Source organism: Chelonia mydas, chromosome 15, assembly GCF_015237465.2.
Source record: "Chelonia mydas isolate rCheMyd1 chromosome 15, rCheMyd1.pri.v2, whole genome shotgun sequence".
Taxonomy (NCBI): domain Eukaryota; kingdom Metazoa; phylum Chordata; order Testudines; family Cheloniidae; genus Chelonia; species Chelonia mydas.
Genome location: NC_057856.1, coordinates 11479157 through 11498386, shown reverse-complemented (window position 1 = coordinate 11498386; position 19230 = coordinate 11479157). Strand labels below are relative to the sequence as shown.

General features: G+C 42.4%; 1 protein-coding gene across 10 annotated transcripts in view; it reads left to right on the top strand.

The window, feature by feature from the left end:
• PISD (phosphatidylserine decarboxylase) overlaps nt 1–19230 on the top strand; it is a 46160-nt gene that overhangs the window by 6897 nt on the left and 20033 nt on the right. For 2 of the 10 annotated variants that reach the window (XM_037879048.2, XM_043529273.1), the window contains 2 exons: nt 1160–1270; nt 8948–9123. In XM_037879048.2, coding sequence (XP_037734976.1) covers nt 1160–1270; nt 8948–9123 — 287 coding nt within the window. Of the gene's footprint in view, nt 1–1159; nt 1271–8947; nt 9124–14224; nt 15528–19230 lie in introns of those variants that run through there. The other 8 variants (XM_037879040.2, XM_043529280.1, XM_043529277.1 and 5 more) reach the window with 7 other exon arrangements.

Below are 19230 nucleotides of genomic sequence, written 5' to 3'. Positions count from 1 at the left end.
CTAGTGTCTGAATCATTCTTATTACACAGTACCTTCCTAGCTCCTAAGCCTTTGCTCTAGAATAGACTTCCTTTTAAATTACTAATACTGGGCCATTAAGTGTACTCTAGGAAATTTTTAAAGGGCTGCTATTGGCAATGTCCCGTTTCCGCAAATACTGAAGCTCAGAACTGTTATTCTTTTGATACCCGTTTTAGAACCAGTCAAAGTAATTGAGTCAGCATTTTGTAAGAGACTTGGAATGGTGTTGGGTTATTAATGAGCAAGTCTCATCTTTCTATAGACTGGTTTCATGATTTGTTCTGACCTGCTTTGATAGCTAATTGCTTGTGAGTACCTGTGGCAAAAAGTCTGTGGCCCAAGAACCAAGCCAGATCTGTCTATCTTGCAGCTCTTGCTGGACAGAAATTGTGAAGATGAAGGAGTATGTATGGATGCAGACTGAGCTCTGTGTAATAGCATAGTCATAGATAATAAATCTGACAGTTAAAATGGCATGGTTTATCAATATGAAACTTTCTGAGAGGATAGTTCTGAGTTTTGCGCTGTGAAATGAATGATTTAGTATGGGGACATCAGGCTTAACATATCGTGAATAATATGAAGAAAAGCAGCAGAGCTTAGCAGATAGGTTAGCAGGCTAAAACCTGGGTGTTTTTTTGTTTTGTTTTGTTTTTTTTAAAACATACCTCCCTCAAGACAGGACATAAATTGTGACCTTGAAGTCAAATTTCAGCCATGTGATAGCTATGAAACAAGTGGAAGGATTAAAGACAACATAAAGTTGCTTAGAACTCCACGTTATTTGTAGTCTTAACTACTCTGAACTTGGGAATCAGGGCAGGGCTAAGGGAGGGACCATTGCCTTTCCAGAGCAATGTTGAAATCCAGCATAATTTTCCATGTAGCTGGAGCAAGGCTTAAGACGCAGTGGCATGTACAGAATAATGTTTACCCTCATAGTTATGCTGGGCATGGCCCTCTCACTTTGAGGGCAAATATCACAGTTCATTTTCATATAACTGTTTATTTAAGAAGTTTGATAAATTCTTGCCATGTAAATATCAGAAACTAAATGATGATCATTATAACTGTGAGCTTTTTTATTGTGTTTAGACAAACATCATGGAGTAATATAATCAAATCTCTCATTAACAAGGTGTCACCATATTACAGAGTGAGCCTCTTAGCACCATCCAAGATGTGTTGTTTCTGGTGATTTTATTAAATTCAGTGAGACTACTGACTCTACTCCTATTTATCAAACCAGGCAAGTATCAAACATTAATATTTAAAAATATTGGACAGGTGTGCTCGTTTTTCTGCAGGCGAATGTACATGAGAAAAACATAAGAATGGCCATACTGAGTCAGACCAATAGTCCATCTAGCCCAGTGTTCTTCATTGCAAGGCCCGCGAGCCAGTGGCGGCTCCCATCGACCCTAAGTGCAGCTTCCTAAATTCCCTTTAAGCTGCGTGGCCGCGCAGCAGGCTACAAATAGCCGCGCAGCAGCTCTAAAGGGCCATGCAGTAGGGACCTGGAGAGGAGAGGGGTAGGAGTGGGCGGGAACTGTGGAGGGGAGCAAGTTGGGCCTTGCAGGGCTACTGTGGGCCTCTCCCTCGGCCCTGGAGCTCCTGTGCTGCCTGCTGGCCTGGGGGGGAGAGGGCCTTTTCCCCCAGAGCTCCCATGCTGCCTGCCGGCAGAGGGAAGAAAGAGCCCTTTCCCCAGAGCTAGCTGCTGCCGGCAGGGAGAGGGCTGGGGGGAGTTCTCTGGCCTCAGCCCCAAGGCAGCCTGCCTGCACCCCAAACTCCTCATCCCCGGCCCCACCCCAGAGCCCGCACTCCCAGCCGGAGCCCGCACCCCACCCTCTGCCCTACCCTGGACCACCTCTCACGCTCCGAACCCCTCGGCCCCACCTCATGTGGCTCTCACATTGAAGGTTTTTTTCCAAAGTGGCCCACGGTTCAAAAATAGTGAAGAGTACTGATCTAGCCCATTGTCCTATCTTCTGACAGAGGCCAATGCCAGATGCTTCAGAGGGAGTGAAGAGGGCAATTTATTGGGTGATCCATCCCATCGTCCAGTCCCAGCAACTGGCAGTCAGAGGCTTAGGGACAACCGGAGCATGAGGTCGCATCTCCGACCAGCTTGGCTAATAGCCGTTGATGGACCCATCTTCTGTGAACTTATCACATTCTTTTTTTTAACCTAGTTATAGTTTTGGCCTTCACAGTGTCCCCTGGCAATGAATGCCACAGGCAGAGTGTGTGTTGTGTGAAGAAGTAGTTTTTTTGTTTTGTCCAAGGATTGAATAAATAGCAACCAGATATCTAAATATCTATTTGTCTTCTGTCTACTTTGTTAGGTATGTAATTGCTGCCTTAATTTCCTGATAACTACCACCCGTCATATTTTTTTCTTTAGCTTTGGACGCTTTTTGTTTTTTCCAGTGAGAGGTTATCAGTAGTCTAGCAGTTACTAGCAGATGGAAGATGAATTCTTTTCTTTGAGTGTGATCAGGTCTACAAGGAAGCCACAGGAGGATTATAAAAAGATCATTTGGTAATAAATATCCAACAACTTATTATTTGTAACCCAGTATTACATTCCAGTGCCCTCTAATAATTGGACTTATCCACCATATATACATAAAATCTTTCTACCACAATTTCTCCAACATTTCTCCTCGTTTAGTCTATACATATATTTTTAACCTGACTGGTACCTCAAGTACCTCTGAAACAGTATCTTAAAGAAATTTTGTTTTAGTTTGCTAAAGACTGAGGTTGCAGGTCCTCTTTTCCAGATCAAACCCCTTTCCTCTGGGGTAGTTTGTCTATCTAGGTCCTTTTCCCAGCATGTCATATATGGACTTTTTTTGTTAGGAAGGCTGTCTGCGAAGATTTATATAAATTAGATTTTTGAGGAGGGCTTCCCAATCATCCAGAAGCCATTGCTTCTATTAAAATTAGCTTTCTATATAAAACAACTTTGCTAGAAAGTTGAGAAACAATACCTAATTTGAAGGTACTGGTACCATAGGAGAGTGGGCCAGTTAAAGTTAATTTTGATTTCTAAAGAAGTTTTAAAAAATTCTTTGAACAGCTGGTCAACCATGCATGTATTTGATGTCTCTCCCAATTTTTAAAATTCTCTGGCTCATGGGTTGAGTTAAAATATGGATTATTTGCAGTGAGCATCACTGGCAATGGAAAAGAATTTATTTTATCTCTAGTTCTATCCCAGACCCATAGGATAGCCTTTGCTAAAGGATGTGTATACATTTCTGAATGGTGCGATTCTTTTAAATGAATCCATAGTAACCTATTAATATTTACACAGCTACAATTTTCTTGTTCAATAAAGTCCCAGTGTTTGGGATCTGAGCACCCCCAATCCACTGTTGCTCTGTACAGTTCACTTTTGGTGTGTGTGTTGTGTGTGTGGTGATGGAGGAGTAAGTGTTACAGCAGGGTCTTATGTCCTGCCCTGTGTCCAGAGAAGGAAAATTCCACTTATCCTTGTTTGCGGACCCCAATTAAGAGGTTAGAAGGGGATCTGAAACAACTTATGAGTTTGATCTTGTCCTTACAGGTTCTAACATTAATATGAAGACCTAACCTTATTCAGATGCTGTTTCCTCTTGTTTAAATCTGCCTAGACACAAGCTTTCCTTAGCTCCTTGCTCAGCTCACTGCTGAACTCCCGTCACTCTTAATATCTTTAGGGAACAGGGTGTTCAGCTGAAGTCACTGGGCAGTATCAGCTGTACTGAATGTGGCACCATTGCAGAAATTAGTTACTTATTCTGGCAATCTTGTCACCTTGGAGTTTGAAAACCTATTTTGTCCTTTACGAGGAGATGGAGGTTCATCCAGAAAAAAATAACTTGACTTAGGCACAGCATGTTGCACTGCCATTCCAAAGATTGGCACTCGTGCTGGGGAGTGTGGAAAAGATAAAACTTCCAGTCACTCTTGAGCAAGTGGAATTCAAGGTACTATATTTTTACCCATGAAGCTCTAAATGGTTTGGGATCTGGTTACCTGGGAGGATTTCCTCCTCATGCCATACTATCAAGCTGAAATCAGGAGAGACTCTTGAGCTGGAGTCCCTGGATATAAATAGGAGGGAGCTCTTCTCTGAGAGGTGCTTTGACTTTGGAACTCGCTACCCTTTTATTTCACCAGAGCCTAGATTTGTTCGCTTCTGAGCACACTGCAAAGTCTGTCCTTTTTTTTTTTTTTTTTCCCTTTGATTTTAGGGGAGGTGGGCAGCTGAGTGTTAGAGGGCTTTGATGGATATCTTTTTATGTATGGGAAGTTGTTCATATTTATTTACTAAGGCAGGTGACCAGAGCACAGAATGGGTGGCTATAGATATTTTTATAAATTTAAAGAGATAAATAAATGAGACTTTTCCCCCCAAACATGTAACAATTTTAAATTTTCCCCATCCTTTACTGAATATCTTCCTCTTGATGTAAATTTTTTTCCTGGAGCTTCATAACCTTTTTGCACATTATTTATTTTTTCCCATAGCATGAGTATCCCAAAGTGAAGATTTAATCTATTTTCTCTTAAGTACATTATACGTAAGGCTAAGATTTTGTCATGGATATTTTTAGTAAAAGTCACAGACAGGTCATGGGCAATAAAGAAAAATTAACAGAAGCCCGTGATGTGTCCCTGACTTTTACTAAAAATATCTGTGACAAAATGGGAAGCTGTGGGGGCCCGGCTGGGAGCTCTGGGGCCCCTCTCCACCCATGGGGAGCTGTGGGTTCCCGCCACCCCCGGAGGCTAGGAGCCCCCTGCCACCCACGGCGGCCGGGAAAAATGGACTACCCCCCGCCAGCAGTGGCTGGGGAGCTTGGGGGCCATAGCTCCCGGCCACTGCAGGCAGCGGCCGGGCCCTTCAGCTCCCAGCCTCAGCGGGCTGAAGTCACGGAGGTCTTTGGAAGTCACAGATTCCGTGACCTTCGTGACAAAGTCATAGCCTTAATTATACGTAAAGACAGATTTTAAGGCACGTTGATCAGTGTACACTTTTTTAAGTTTACATGAATAAAAATGAAATAAAGTAAACAAGACTTCAGTGAGGCAAAAACTTGATAAGTTTCCTTTTTTAGTATAAGCACTGGAGGTTAGTTGAGCATCCGCACAAAAATGATGCATACTAGGCTAGCTGTTTTTTGCTCGTGGTTAAAACTTCACAGATTTTGATAAACCATCTGACCATTGTGTTGCCACATTGCTAGAAAGGGATTTGGTACTTTTTAGATACCTAACGATTCAATATATTTGTTTCTTAAATAATGTACTAGTTTGTAGGTGATCCCTAACCTCAGGGCCCAGTGCTATTTGTTGACTTCAGTGGGAGCAGGAGCAGGCCCTTTGTGTTTTGATTCTAGTTCATCCACTCTTCAAAGGAATGCTATGGACATGATACCCAGTTCTTTGGCAAATGGATTCTGAGACCTTGTTTCTTGGGCAGTGCTTCCTTACTCCCCACTGAATCTAGTTTGTCCACACCCAGATAGATTTTTTCCTTTGGTAGTTCTTTCTGAAACCAAGTGATTCTTATTCACTAGTGCTGCCTCTTTGATGTGGTACATTATTGAGAAATCTCAGCTTGGCTGCAGTATGAATGTCAGAATTATCAACACATTTTAAAATACCCAATTAGCTTGTTAGACCTGGGTTTTTAAATGTTTTTGTTATAAAGATTTTGGGAGGAGAACACTTTCTGCTGTCACTTTCCCTCATTTGTTTTGTGCAGCTATTGTAATGCACTGGTATTAGCATTCATTATTATTGCTCTCTCATTGTTGCTCCGTAACAATGCAGCATAGAAGTATCCTCCTTGTCAGAAAATGGAAACATTTCAATGTGTAAGGCTTGTTTCTTGTGCAAGAGGAGCTTGCCAATTAACAATTAGCGACATTAGTGGTTCTCAACCTTTTCCATACTGTGACCCAATGCTACAAGAGAAAAAAAGTTTCAGGGACACCCCTCCTCCCCTGCCTGCATCTAACCATAGGGTTTCAGGATTCCCCTTACCATATAGCCATAATGAAAGGAATGGTGGTTGGGACCTCTATGGTGAGAACAACAAAGCTATATTACACTGTAATTGTATATAATGCCTTGTTTCGGTCTCCAGCAGCTGATTATTCACTGTAAAAACTTGTAATATTTAACTATGGTGAAGTAGCACCTCTTTGAGGGATCCCATATATAAAGATAGAAAATAAATCTAAAATACTGTGATGTGGAGCTGTTTGTTCCTTGCCCAAGATTGGGCAATGTACCATGTTAACATGAATCCTGATGATCCAGCCTAGATCAGTGACTGATCCCCATGTATGAGGTTAGGCGTTCTTACTTCATAGTCATTGATCTCTAGGACCATGTGCCCAGCTGACAAGGGAGAAAAAAGATACAGACTATTTGAAGAAGGGAAGGCAAATGTAGAAAAAAGGATAGTTGGAAACCATAAAAGAAACCCAGGGGGCTATATAAATGGAAGCTATGAAAAATAGATGATGTGAAGAGCAGACAGATTACAGGAAAGGTAGAGTAGAGGAAATGAATACAAAGCCAAAGATAGAGATAGGGAATCAGAAAAGCAAATGAAGCATAGGCAAACTGTGTTGCAGGGGGACAGCAGGAGGAGTAATTACTCCTGGGGGAATTCTGTGCCACTGTGCATGCACAGAATTAATGTTCCCCGCAGATTTCTTTGCTTCCCCACAGAAAAATGACTTTCTGACAGGGAAGCAAAGGGAAGCCACAAGAGTGGTCATACGACCCGCCCCAGCAATATGTTTCAGGTGCCCAGGGCAGCCAGCAGAGAGGTAAATCACTGTGGGGAAGGGGCGGGACTGAGGAAGACCCGGCTGGTGGCTCCAAACCTGCGCCAGGCTCAACTGCTAGTCCTGGCTGGGCTGGGGAGGACCCACCCTCATATTTCTCCCCCGGTTGTAGCTCTGCAAACTCTCTCCGCACGCTTCCTGCACCCATCTCTCCTCAGCTGTGGGGGTGGGGGGATCACTGTACAGGGAGCTGCTCCCCCATCCAGACCCCCATGCATCCAGACCCCTTCATACTCAGACCATCCCACTGAGCCTCAACCCCTCCCCCCCGCACCCTGAGCCCCACTCCGCTTGCACCTGGACCACCTTGACAAGTCACCCGGATTTCCATTCCACTGAGCCCTACTCCCCCAGCATCTGGAACCCCCCCACACCCAGACCCCCCTGCCGAGCTCTATCACTCCCCCTCCTCCCCCCCGCTGAGCCTAAACCACCTTCATCTGGACCCCCCGGCACAGTTCCATTACTATTGCACCCAGAATCCCCCAACAAGCCCCTGTGCACCCAATCCCCCCTGCACACAGGTCCCCCTCTGAGCCACGTGCACCCAGATTGCCTGCCCCTCACAACCCACACCTGGATTCCCCCACACTAAGTTCTTCCACACTTGGATCCTGCCTTGCTGAACCTGGCACGGAGGAGCAGGGCCCTGGGATGTTTCTGGGGCAGGCCTGGTCCTTGCGCTGTATCAAGGTTGGGTTCAACCTCACCGCTGAGTCCATGTCCTGGGGCGGGAGCAGCACAGTGATCTCCCACCTCTGTGCAGCCAGTGCCATGCTCCCCAATGGAGTCTCCACATTTATTTGACAAATAAAATTTGCAGAATTTTGCAGAATTTTAAAACCTTGTGTGCAGAATTTTTAATTTTTTGGCACAGAGTGCCCTCAGGAGTAATTACAGTAATGCATATATCAAATGGACGGAGAAATAGAGGAGAAAGATTGGAAAGAGTATTTAAATGTGGAGTAACATAAGAGCACATTTAAAAAAACACACAAAAAAACCCCATCCATAGCCGTTGCAGTTTGTTAAATGCTTCCATCCTGCACACACTGGGAACAGCATGTTGAACAACTATGTTTCTTATTAGTGGTGAGTATCCCTGTCTGTCACAAGGGAGACTGGGGTTCAATTCACCAATGGGGAGGCTGCCCTTGGAGGTCAGATTAGATTATCTAAGGATCCCTTTTGTTCTAAAGTCTATGAAATTACAGCCTTACTTAAATGTGTTTGATGCTAGCTACAAGGTTCCAATGCAGCTTCCCTGAGTAGTGTTGACAGGATTGTATCGCTGAGAACTGTGCTAACCAAATGGTATTATAGATCCCCACTTCCTAGTGGGAGGGGTGTAATACAGTTTGATACCATCCCTGCCTGCTTGGGACGGAAATTGTGTAAGCAGTAACCATATTTAAATATTTTTATAGTTAGACCAGTTCTGCTTCTGCTGTGGAAAGAGCCTTCATCTTTACATTTTTGCTAGAATTCAAGTATACTTCCCATCTAAGATGTTTGCTTGAAATGGGGTCAGGTGACATTCACCACTCCAGTGAATATTTAAAATCCAGGGAGGAGTTCTGGATATGATCTTCTGGTTTTGGCCAGTATCATGCCAGCGTCAGCCTTCAGCTAATTTCTTGTGATTTGTCTGTTTAAAGTAAAAATCTGGGTTTGTACTGGAAATATTGTCAGCTCCTTTCCTCGTGCATCATGGGTGCTGTTTTCATCAGGCCCCAGCCAAACAATCTGAGAAAACAAGATTTTCATGATTTCCAGAGTGTCTTCTGATATGGAGGCTGGGGATCAGTGATGCTTTAAATCACAAGTTATGCTTTCAGGAAGTGGCTGCTGGTGGCACAGGTCAGCAGTGACCCATCTTTATGTATGTGCATCCTCAGTAACAGGACCTTGTACACATTTTGTGTGTCAGTGGAACATGACAGCATGCATACACAGTGACACACAGTCCTCTCTAACATTCTCAGCATCTGATCTGACCTTCCTCCCTTATAACTTCGTCTTTACTCTTTAGCTGTCCTGTTTCCTAAAGATCTGCCTCTTCTTGTTAGACAGGAGAAAGCTTCACACTGCACCGGTAGTGCGAACATTCCGACTGCGCCCTTTCCACTTTCTGGTGGCCACAGGTGGGGGATATGCAGGATACAGACACTATGAAAAGTACAAGGAGGAGCAGCTGGAGAAAATGGGCATTGAGATACCGATCAAGCTTGCAAGCAAATGGGAGGTAAGATATTTGTGATGGGTTTGTACCACATGCCACATTTTGCTACAAACTTTTCTGCTGCCTTTCAACAAGGGAAAAATTGGATTGTGTTCTGTTACCAGAACCGACAGAAGACATAAAGCGTTTTTCCTCACTTCCCAGTCCTGCTTGCTAAAGCCAATGTAATGACATGTTAAGAACTGTAGGTGTCTCTCATTTCTTAGTACAGCCAACACATTTCCTCTGCCAATTGCTGTAACAGATGCAGCTTGGGTAGTTTAAGTCCGTTTCTTTTTCACTTGTATCTTAGTGATAGAATTAAAAGATGATTGGCTGGCATAGAGCATAAGGCGTGGGGTTTGCAGCAATTGTAAAGGAACTTCAGTTCTTGTGCTCAGTAGAAGAAATGTTCTCATGTCCCAGCCTTGGAGTACTCTTATAATGCTAGTGAGTTGTAGCATATCTGAAGATTTAATGCACTTTCAAAATTTGCTAACTGTTGTGTATTGAAATGGAAATCTAGCATAAAAGCCACCCAAAGCCATCCACAGCTAATTTTTTTATTAAAACAGGAAATACAGACAGTATATATGATACAGAATAAAGATACAGACTGGCATTCTGCAGTTACATATATGAGCATTGAAAAACATTTTGTGATGAGTTTATTATCCTAGTTGATGATAAGTGTCTCCAGCGCATGTGAAGGAGATTGCTCTGTCTAACCCCTAAACATAGGAGTGGGATTCAGGAATTATTGGTAGTATTCTCACTTCTGCCACTGAGTTGCAGCATGATCTTTTGCAAGTCACATAATCTCTCTATGCGTTCATTTCTTCCCCTGTGAAAGTGTGGGTAATTCTTGTTTACCTCACAAGAAAGTTGAGGCTGAATTAATATTTGTGAAAAGCTTTGAGATGCTTGGATAGGGAATGTACCATGCAAATGTGACTACTATTCAGAATTAGTATGAAGGCAATTCTTATCTAGATCCCTTGTGAACACCTTCTGAGAACTTTCTCGCAGAACAATATCATCTTAATCTCTAATGATTCTAGTTCATCCACACCATTAAAGAGAGCTTGTCCCTTCAAAGGTGGTTCCTTCTCTACTCTAGTGATTGTAGATCTTTAGTGTTGTCACTTTGTCTTTATAAGTTGTCATGAAACTGAAGTATGAATATCAGGTGCATGGACGTGTTCTGTAGTAACCTAAATGACCCATTTTTAGCAAAAAACAGAAAAATTACACAACCCCATGTAACTGTCATATCATGTACGGAACGTTAAGTGCATTATAGAGTTCCACATTGACCAAACAGTTTATTATTTATATGTTAGGTTTGTTTTGTTGCAAAACATACAGGCAGCTAGTTACAAACTACTTTATTTGCCCCACTCTGTTTTTGAGTAAATTTGTCATTTCTGAAAATGAGGGACTGATGCCAGTGCAGAACATGCTCCTCTGCCTCAAGCTGACCTGTAGCATCCTTCTGTTCCTCTTTGATTTCTGAGTGCTTGGCCAGTTGGTGTGGTTTTGTGTTTTGGGCATATGTATATTAGGGACTAGACTGGAATCCCTAAACTGACTTTTACTTGGGACCCAAATTGGATTTGATCCTAAGAGACCAGATGTGAACAGTTTGTACTGTAACAGTTTGTGAGGGATTTATCTGCAATCTATCCTCCAGGCTTCCCTTTCCCAAACTGCTTGAACTTATTTAGAATAGGGCTAGTAAAAGATTGTGTGGCTTTATGTACCATAAATTGGACTTGTAAATTTCCGGGAAGTAGTCATATTTAAAAGGACACTAAAGTATTTTTCATAGTTAAAAATTTTTTTTTCATTGTTGAGAAACCCTTTGGAAGTGTGAAATTGGAATATTTCCTTACCAAACTGTTTTTATTCCATTGTGTTAATACTCTGGCTTGTGTTTTTTTGGCATTGCTTTTAAGTTCTGAGATACAGGCGTAGATGTAGCTTTAGACAAGACTGGTACTGAAGGATTTATTTGTGTAGGGAGGAATTGCATAAAGAATTTAAAATGTGTAAGCAGGATTCCAGGTGAGCAGGTACACACACAGCACACTGACAGGTTTTCCCACTCCCTTTCCGATACCTACTTTGTTGGCTTACTCTCCATTGTATGTTTTCATGGAGCGGGGAAGGGAAGGCTGCCAAATGGGAAATACCTGGAAAAGGGAGAAACAATTTTCAGACTTCAAAGAGGGTGTTACAAACAATGGAGGGTTTAAACAAAATAATAGCTATACTGTGCCTTTTCCTGGAAACTGGAGCATCTATTTTTGTTGACTTGTGTTTTTGCATTATTTCCCTTCTGCATTTTTTGGCATCCCTGGAAGCAAACTTGGCAAGGGAGAGAGGAGGGTTATCTCCTTGTTTATAAGGCCAGGGGATGAGCCTGGGGACAGCTTAGAGAGAGAGAGAAAACATGGATGAGAGAGGCATTTGAAATGCTGCAGTACTGGCAAAACGCTTATTATTTGTGCTACGTTCTATGAAAACCTGCAGGTAGATATGGTCCCTTGTGAAAGAGCTTTGGTTTTAATTCTGTTTAGCAAAGTGTATATATTCATGCACAATCAGAAATAAATTAAAAAATAAGCAATAACTTGTGCCTCAATAATTATTCTTACTTGAATTATTTTAGTATGTAACCATATATAATGTGTCAATATTGATTCATCTTGATCAACAAAAAAGTAGAGTTGGAATATAAAAAAAATGAAACTGGGTAGAAGCAATTTCTTCTCTCTGCCTCAAGTATATTTTGAAAACTTTCATACAGAATGTATCATTAATATTTGTCACTAAACAAAGGCTTAAATATGGTCTTCAAGGGTTTGTTGTCTTCTCGTGATTATCCTTCATCAAAGCATTAAATCAGTCCTGAATGGAAGAGATGTATGCCACATGTAGTTTCTTTAAAGCTGAAATTTTACGTATCTCATTTGTTTTTTCACCACTGATGCTGCACATCATTGAAACTAGGACGGTCATTTTCAGTAACTGGTTCTCATGCACTAGCACGGCACTGGTTTGTTTGAGGATATCACTGCAGTAAAGTGAATATGCTATTTTTCAGTGAATTTTTAAAATCATGAAAATATTCCTATTTATATTAGTTTACAAAATCTTTGTGAGGGAGAGGAAGGACTAAAACAATATTTAACTTAATTTAGGCCCATTGTGCCTTAAATTTTTAATGTATTGCCTCCATTTATGACAGGAAAACAGAGAACACTTAGTTTCTGGCGTGGACCTTTCTTTATAACTTTCCTGGAGACATTATGTGGCTTATAGCTTGAACTGATTAACTTATTAGTATGTCTCTTCTATGATTACTAAAGGGGATTAGCTTTCATTTAATTAGATGAGGCAAAGCAGAGAGCTCTGAACGAAAGAGGGAGATATTTATCATACAGGTGGAAGAAGGAATTTGTGGCAGTAAGCGCAAATCTATCAGAGAACGTTTCCTGGCCAAGGCCTCTGTGTGCCTAGTATCCTGGATATATAGTATCCAGGAGTAATTCCACTCACTTCCTTCTCTGTTGATACTGTGGCATTGTTGATATACAGATAGCATAATTTACACAAGGAAACCTTGGCCAAAGAGTGAGTTTGGATAAACAGTGTGACAAGATGAGTAGTGTTTAAATAGAGGGGAATTCCTTACTGCTGTCCTTTATTTGCTTCCACAGTTCTTATCTCATTTGTTTTGCAATTCTATTTTTTGTGTAATGGTGGCATAGTAAGAGTGGCAAAAACCAAGTAAAGATACAGCTTTAGAGAGAACCCAATGAACCTTAGGAGGTGGCACTAGTTTATAGTGACATCTCATATTGTATGCGGCAAATAACAGGGTGAAAACCAGCTCTTCAAGGGGGGGAAGCTTAATATCACAGGCCAAGACTTTAAAAAATAGAAGCCTAAAGTTAGGTCCCTAAATTCATGTTTAGGCATCTGTTGGGTGCTCACCACTTTTGCAAATCAGTGTTTCCTACTGAGATGGGTTGGTAGCAGAGGGATAGTTCTGTCGTGCTGCTTGTGGACAAGTGAGGCAGCGTTACATAGCACCGTTTTAGTGAGGCAGCACATGGTGTTGTAGTAATAGTATTTTCTGTGATGGGAGATCCTGAATCACAGACCAGGATATCCCAAGAAAGAATCCATGAAAAATCCTCCACCTGTGCGACTCCATACCCTGCCTCTTCTGCCTGTGCAGAGTGAAATCCTATCCCTAGACCAGGTGTCCTGTTATGTGTCGTACCTTCTCCTCTGTTTTTTCTGGTGCCTGAGTGCTGTATGGACATATGTCTAATTATACAAAAGAAATCTCTGATTTCTTGTAGCGTTGATCAGAAAATTTCAAAACAGTTCAAATTTCAACAGGGGAGAGGGGGAACAGTGGGGTGGCGTGGCAAAAGTGTTGCCCACAATTTCCCCTACATTTTTCAGCTAGTCCTAAGATGTTGTGGAGTTCAATGTCACGTTCAAACTGTTTTTTTAGATAGATAGTTTTTGCTACAGTGTCTCTTTCATTGCATAAGACACCTATTGAGCAATCTATTTGAATGTTGTGAAGGGTTTTATAAAACTGTATGTACTCTTTGGCTGGGAACATGTACATCAGCGTTTCTGGAAACATGTCAGAAAACAGCAACAGAAAATCCAAACTGGATCATTTTACATACATGCTCTCTTCTATCCAACTGGTATGAAATTTAATCCCTGGTCTGGAGAATTGCTCTGTAGTGAACATTTTCTGTTGCTTTGTCCAGTACAATTTTTAAATTCCCCAAGTAATATGGTTGTTTCGGAGACTATTTCATGATCAACAGACATTACCGTCAGATACTTTCCCTGGTATTCAGTCTAAACCGTCTTAATATGTGTTCAGTTGGCGATTTGTTAACCGAGGCCTGGATACTATCTCCCAAGCCCCTGGTATGAGTCTGCTGTTTTGTAAATGCACTGCTGGGAAGCCATCTGGGGAACTGAGAGACTATGTTGTCATGCAGTCTTATCCCCCTCCTTTTTAGTTTCCTTTCAGTTTTTTCCGCCTTGTCTCCTCCTCTTAAAGGGGAAAAAGAGAGCTGGGGCTTTGTGGGAATGCAGATGCTTTTGATGATATTGGGACGTCCTTAACAGTTCCCACCCTGGAGTCTGAATGGCTGAAACATGAGCTGGACAGGAGGACCAGCTGCATCGTGCTGCTTTCTTAAAGCAAAAAGCAGTCAGATCAGATCTAGTAGACAGACTGCGAGCCAGCCAGCTGTTGGGGATCTCAGAAGTTGTTCTCCAGGAGTGTTTTAGAGGTTTATTTTGGCCAACAGCAACAACTGCAGGTGAAATGCATATACCTACTGTGAGGAAGGGAAATAAGTTGTTGCTATATTATAGTAAAATGTATTTTTTCTGCTGAGGGGCGTTCACCACATTTACCCGATTTAGGGTGTAAACTGTTAGAAACTGTATAAATGTGAGAGACAGTTGTTTTCTGGCTTGTTTTGACATGAGAAGAGGATTACAGCTCAGAAATCCTGATGAACTAAGCGAACATTTTTTGCAATATCAGTGGGTAGTATTAAGAGTATAGAAAGATGCATACGCAGCTGGGTTAATACTTTCTATCTATTCAGGGCGGGTGTGTGGGTAACAAAGAACACAGATCGCTTTATGTTTAACCCTCTCTCTTATTTCTGTGCCTTACAGCATGCATAGACATAGCTTCCTTTGTCTAGTAGGGTGCTGGGTTGGTCGGATTCAGTGTCAGGCCAGAGGACTGGGATTTAGTATTATTTAAGGACGTAGTGACTGCTGGGTGTAGGGTGATCATGACTGGGGGCTGGTGCCCTGCTGGGTTTAGTGGTGATCTCACATAATCATTCTGCTCCATCCAGCTGAAAACAAAACTATCTTAAGTTTCACGTTTTTGCTGAGCTTGTTTTGTTGAAGAGAGTAATACTAAACTCCACAGCATGTAACTCTCCACAATGCAGCAGACTCCTACTTAAATGTAGTGGATACATCCAACTTCACAGCCAGGAAACGGAAGAAGTAGTGTAGAACCAGAAGGTCACAATCAACTGATCTTGGAAATAGGACCGTGGTTTGGGATTAATAGGATGGGAATGTGGACACATCAATGCATATGATTTCTGCAGGGCATGGATTAGAGTTTTTTCCTCCCTCTTGGTGCACCAGTCTTCTGTGCATTTGTCAGGAACACTTATGTGGGTTACATTCCATTGTTTTGTTCACTTGTCTTAGAAAAACCCAAACAAAAAAGCCAGGTCAATGTCACATTTCAGTAGATTAAAAACAAGAAGTCTGTGAAGGAACTGAAACAAGCTTCATTCAGAGTCAGCCTCTGCAGCTGCCAGGAGTGTTGTACAGCCAAGGTAAGCACTTTTAGACTTCCAAATACTGATCGGAGAGGCCTAACTTCCAAAGAGCACCAATTCTTTAGTCACTGTTTTCTTGGGTTTTCAGGTCAGATGAAAAAGGAATTGGTGTATTAGAAATCTCTCAGTTCTGCTGATCTGAGGAACCAACACTGAGAGAGTTAATAGTCCCTTTGTTAAAAAGAACCCCGGCCCCCAGTCTGAAGTATTTGTGCAGTTAGTATTTTATGTAGGTTTCTGAATTGTATGTGAGGCCTTACAGCTTCTTCGTTCAGTTTCCAACTCAGGATTCTAGAGCGCTTAACAGAGCTTTCCTTTTTAGTAGGAAGGTCTAAAACAACCATTCCCCCCCCTCCCTCCTTATGCTTCCATTTTAGATTTCTGTATCCTAGAAGGGAATTGGCTTTATGAATACCTTGGGTGAAAGGCATTTTATCAGGTAGCATATGAAATCAAATATGCTTATAGAACCACAGAGAACCATATTACAAAATACTTAGAATGCCATAAACTTACATGTTGCTTTACGAAAGTGGATAAGACCTGTTTCCTTGCCCCGGAGAAGAGATCAAGGACTGTTTACCAAAAACATTGCACAGTCTTTAGCGCTGAATAAACTAATGTTTTATGGCCATTCTAAAAAGTTGATTTATTTCTCTGTTTGTTGAGAAGTGCAACTATACATTTAAAGGAAGCTAATTACACAAACCTCTCTCTTAGAAGGGGAATTACAGGAAGCCCGCTTGAGATAAAAAATGGGCAAGAGAATCCTAGAAACTAGAGATGGAAAAAGGCCTGCTGTATCAGGGCATCTAGTACATTTCGCAGCCAGTGCCTAGACCAGGGATCAGCAACCTTTGGCACGCGGCCCGCCTGGGTAAGCCCCCTGGTGGGCCGGACCGGTTTGTTTACCTGTCGCGTCCGCAGGTTCGGCCGATGGCGGCTCCCACTGGCTGCGGTTCGCCGCTCCAGGCCAATGGGGGCTGCGGGAAGCGGCGGCCGTGACCAGTGGGAGCCTCGATCGGCCAAACCTGCAGACGCGGCAGGTAAACAAACCGGTCCGGCCCGCCATGGGGCTTACCCTGGCAGGCCGTGTGCCAAAGGTTGCTGATCCCTGGCCTTGACGCTCACAAAGAAGAGTTAAGGATTACATACCTGCCAGCAGGAATCTAGGGAATGCAATACACAGCATTAAAAATCATGTGACTTCTACAGCAGCCAATCCACGATTGTTTCCCTAATGTCCAAAAGCACCTTTTTGTTATGCTCTTAGAATAGCAGGATCTCCTGATTGATTGTCTGTTGAGGAAGCTGTTGTTTCTCCTGCTGGATTTCTCCAGAATAATAAGGTGGTGAGGAAGGAAGAGAGATGATGATTTTTTGTGCCTATAAGTTTAAACAGAAGATATTGACTATGGCCAGGGGAAAAGAATGAAACCATTGATGATAAACTAATACCTGTCACTGGCAGCGGATCTGCTCTGTATAATAGTGTGATGTGGGTCTTGGAATACCCCTACCTTTTGCTGCTTGATACTTTCTTTTGTTCCACTTGTATGGCTTATGCTTAACCATACAGCTTTCCCCAACAGTATGTGTTAAGTTATACCATATATTTTAAATGGCAATATTGTTAACAAGTGAAGAAAGTGGGGAGGGAGAGGCTTCTAGCATCCAGGCTGGATGATTCTAAACCCAGCCCTGCATGCTTATGTCATTTCAGTTTAATGTACAGTTGTGTGTTTAATCCAGTCTCTGATTCCTGTAAATCCGCAGGCTTAGTGTTTTTGGAGTCCTGAGGGAAGGGCTTTGAGAAATAATAAGAAGACAAGTAATTAAACGGGGTCACTGGATTTGATGCTTATATGAACTGATGGACCAGAGTGGAGTTGCATAGCTGACAGATTAGCTGTTTGTTGTTAGATAATTCTCCACAGGGGGTTTATAGTGCAGATGGTCATTACTTCCTTTATTCACTGAATATGAATTCTGGATGAGTTCAAGCAGGTAGGGGTGGTTTGGGGCTGACGCCCCAGACTCCCCATACAGAAGAGTTAGATAACTCTGAGGCCCATCAGTGAAGCTAGTAAGAGAGGCTTTGCTGTACTGTCCTGAGATCTGAGAAGAAATCCAGGTGTTAATCCGTCACATTCATCGCTCAGCAGAGGGGGGGGATTCAGTAACTGATGCCCAGGCTCAGTTGGGCCAGTCCCTTCCTTCACCCTTCCTCAGAACACTTGGGCTGAGAGTAGGGTTGGCATGGTCCAGGATCCAGTCATTTCCCCTTTCTTCCATTGCAGGCATCTTTCAATTCTGAGCAGCCAAACCCTGCTGTATCCTTAATCCCTCCTGTGCAGTAGCTGCTGACATGGCAACTCGCCATGTATGTTTGTATGTCAGTATTTAAGCGGGTCTCAGCCAAGAAGAGGGGCAGACTCTCATCCATGGGTAATAGTATTTGCATCTTGATGAGCGTAATGGGGTCAGTAGGACAGAACATAAGAGAAATGTAAGGCTTCTTACTTAGAGGAGGTGAGTTTTGTGTAGCCATGGAGCAGTATGGCTTATATAGTACTGAAATCCCTCTCTCTCCCTGGGTACTTCACCTAGGAAGGTGAGTCTATCATGCCATGGTTTTTGCCCCAAAGTGGGTAGCCCCCACCATATGTTCCCTTTCCATGAACTTTATCTGAATTTACAGTAGTCTCAACATTAAACAACGGAATTATATTTTCAGTGTTCATTCACTTCTGGGGTGCAGGTTGGCTGTTCAATTCACTCCACTCTTTTGTAAAATCTTGGGGAAATAAACCCCTGCCTTCTTGATCTAGGATGTGGTAAGTTCTTTGAAAGGAGAGAGATAACTGGGTTGTTTCCATTGAAATAGACTGTACTGAAATGTGTATTTACCTCACCTACTTTTGAAGGAAGAGTAGAATAAATTGTGAGTGCAGATGAAACTTGTTTGCTCTGGCCTTTCCGTCATCCATAGCAAATGTGAAGTGTGGGTGGGGTCCTTTGGAGAACAAGGTTAGAATCACAACAAAGAGGAAAACCCTATGCAGGTTCCTTGTGTGTAGGAGTCCCTGCATGTCTGAGATGTGAGGAGGAGGAGAAAATGTTTGTTAGACAGCACTGTTTGTCTCCTGGCCTTTCTGTACCAGTGCTGTATTTTTTCCCTTGTCACAGATTCTGGAACTTGCATGCATGCTGAGCATTTCTTGTGATCTTGGTGGTGAAAATGGTTTCCACCTTAGTCTGATTAAGTGTTTTTAAACCTGTTTTTAAAGGGACACTGTTGATTTAGATCACGCTTCTGTTGAAAATTTGCCCCCATTTTTTCTTTTCCCCTCAGCACAATATATAACCTCCTATCCAACCTTGGGTTTATGCAGCAAAGTCCTTATTGACTCACTCCACATCACTTGTGGCACTAGCAGGGTGGGCATGTTTTGGAGATACTAAACTGGTATCTACCTTAGTTTTGACAAAAACCAGTGTTTAACCATTTTGCTTAAATATTGAACCATAAAATATTTCTGGTGTTGGACTTGACACAGAAGCCAGGTGTAAGCTCAGTTCTGATCTCTGGCTCTGGGTTCCTATTGCTGCTAGTTTTCCTCTTTAGCAATCCAGGTGCTGCAGCCAAGAGACACAGAAATGCCAGTTTTTAGTCAACAGCTTTCAGATATAATTTGCA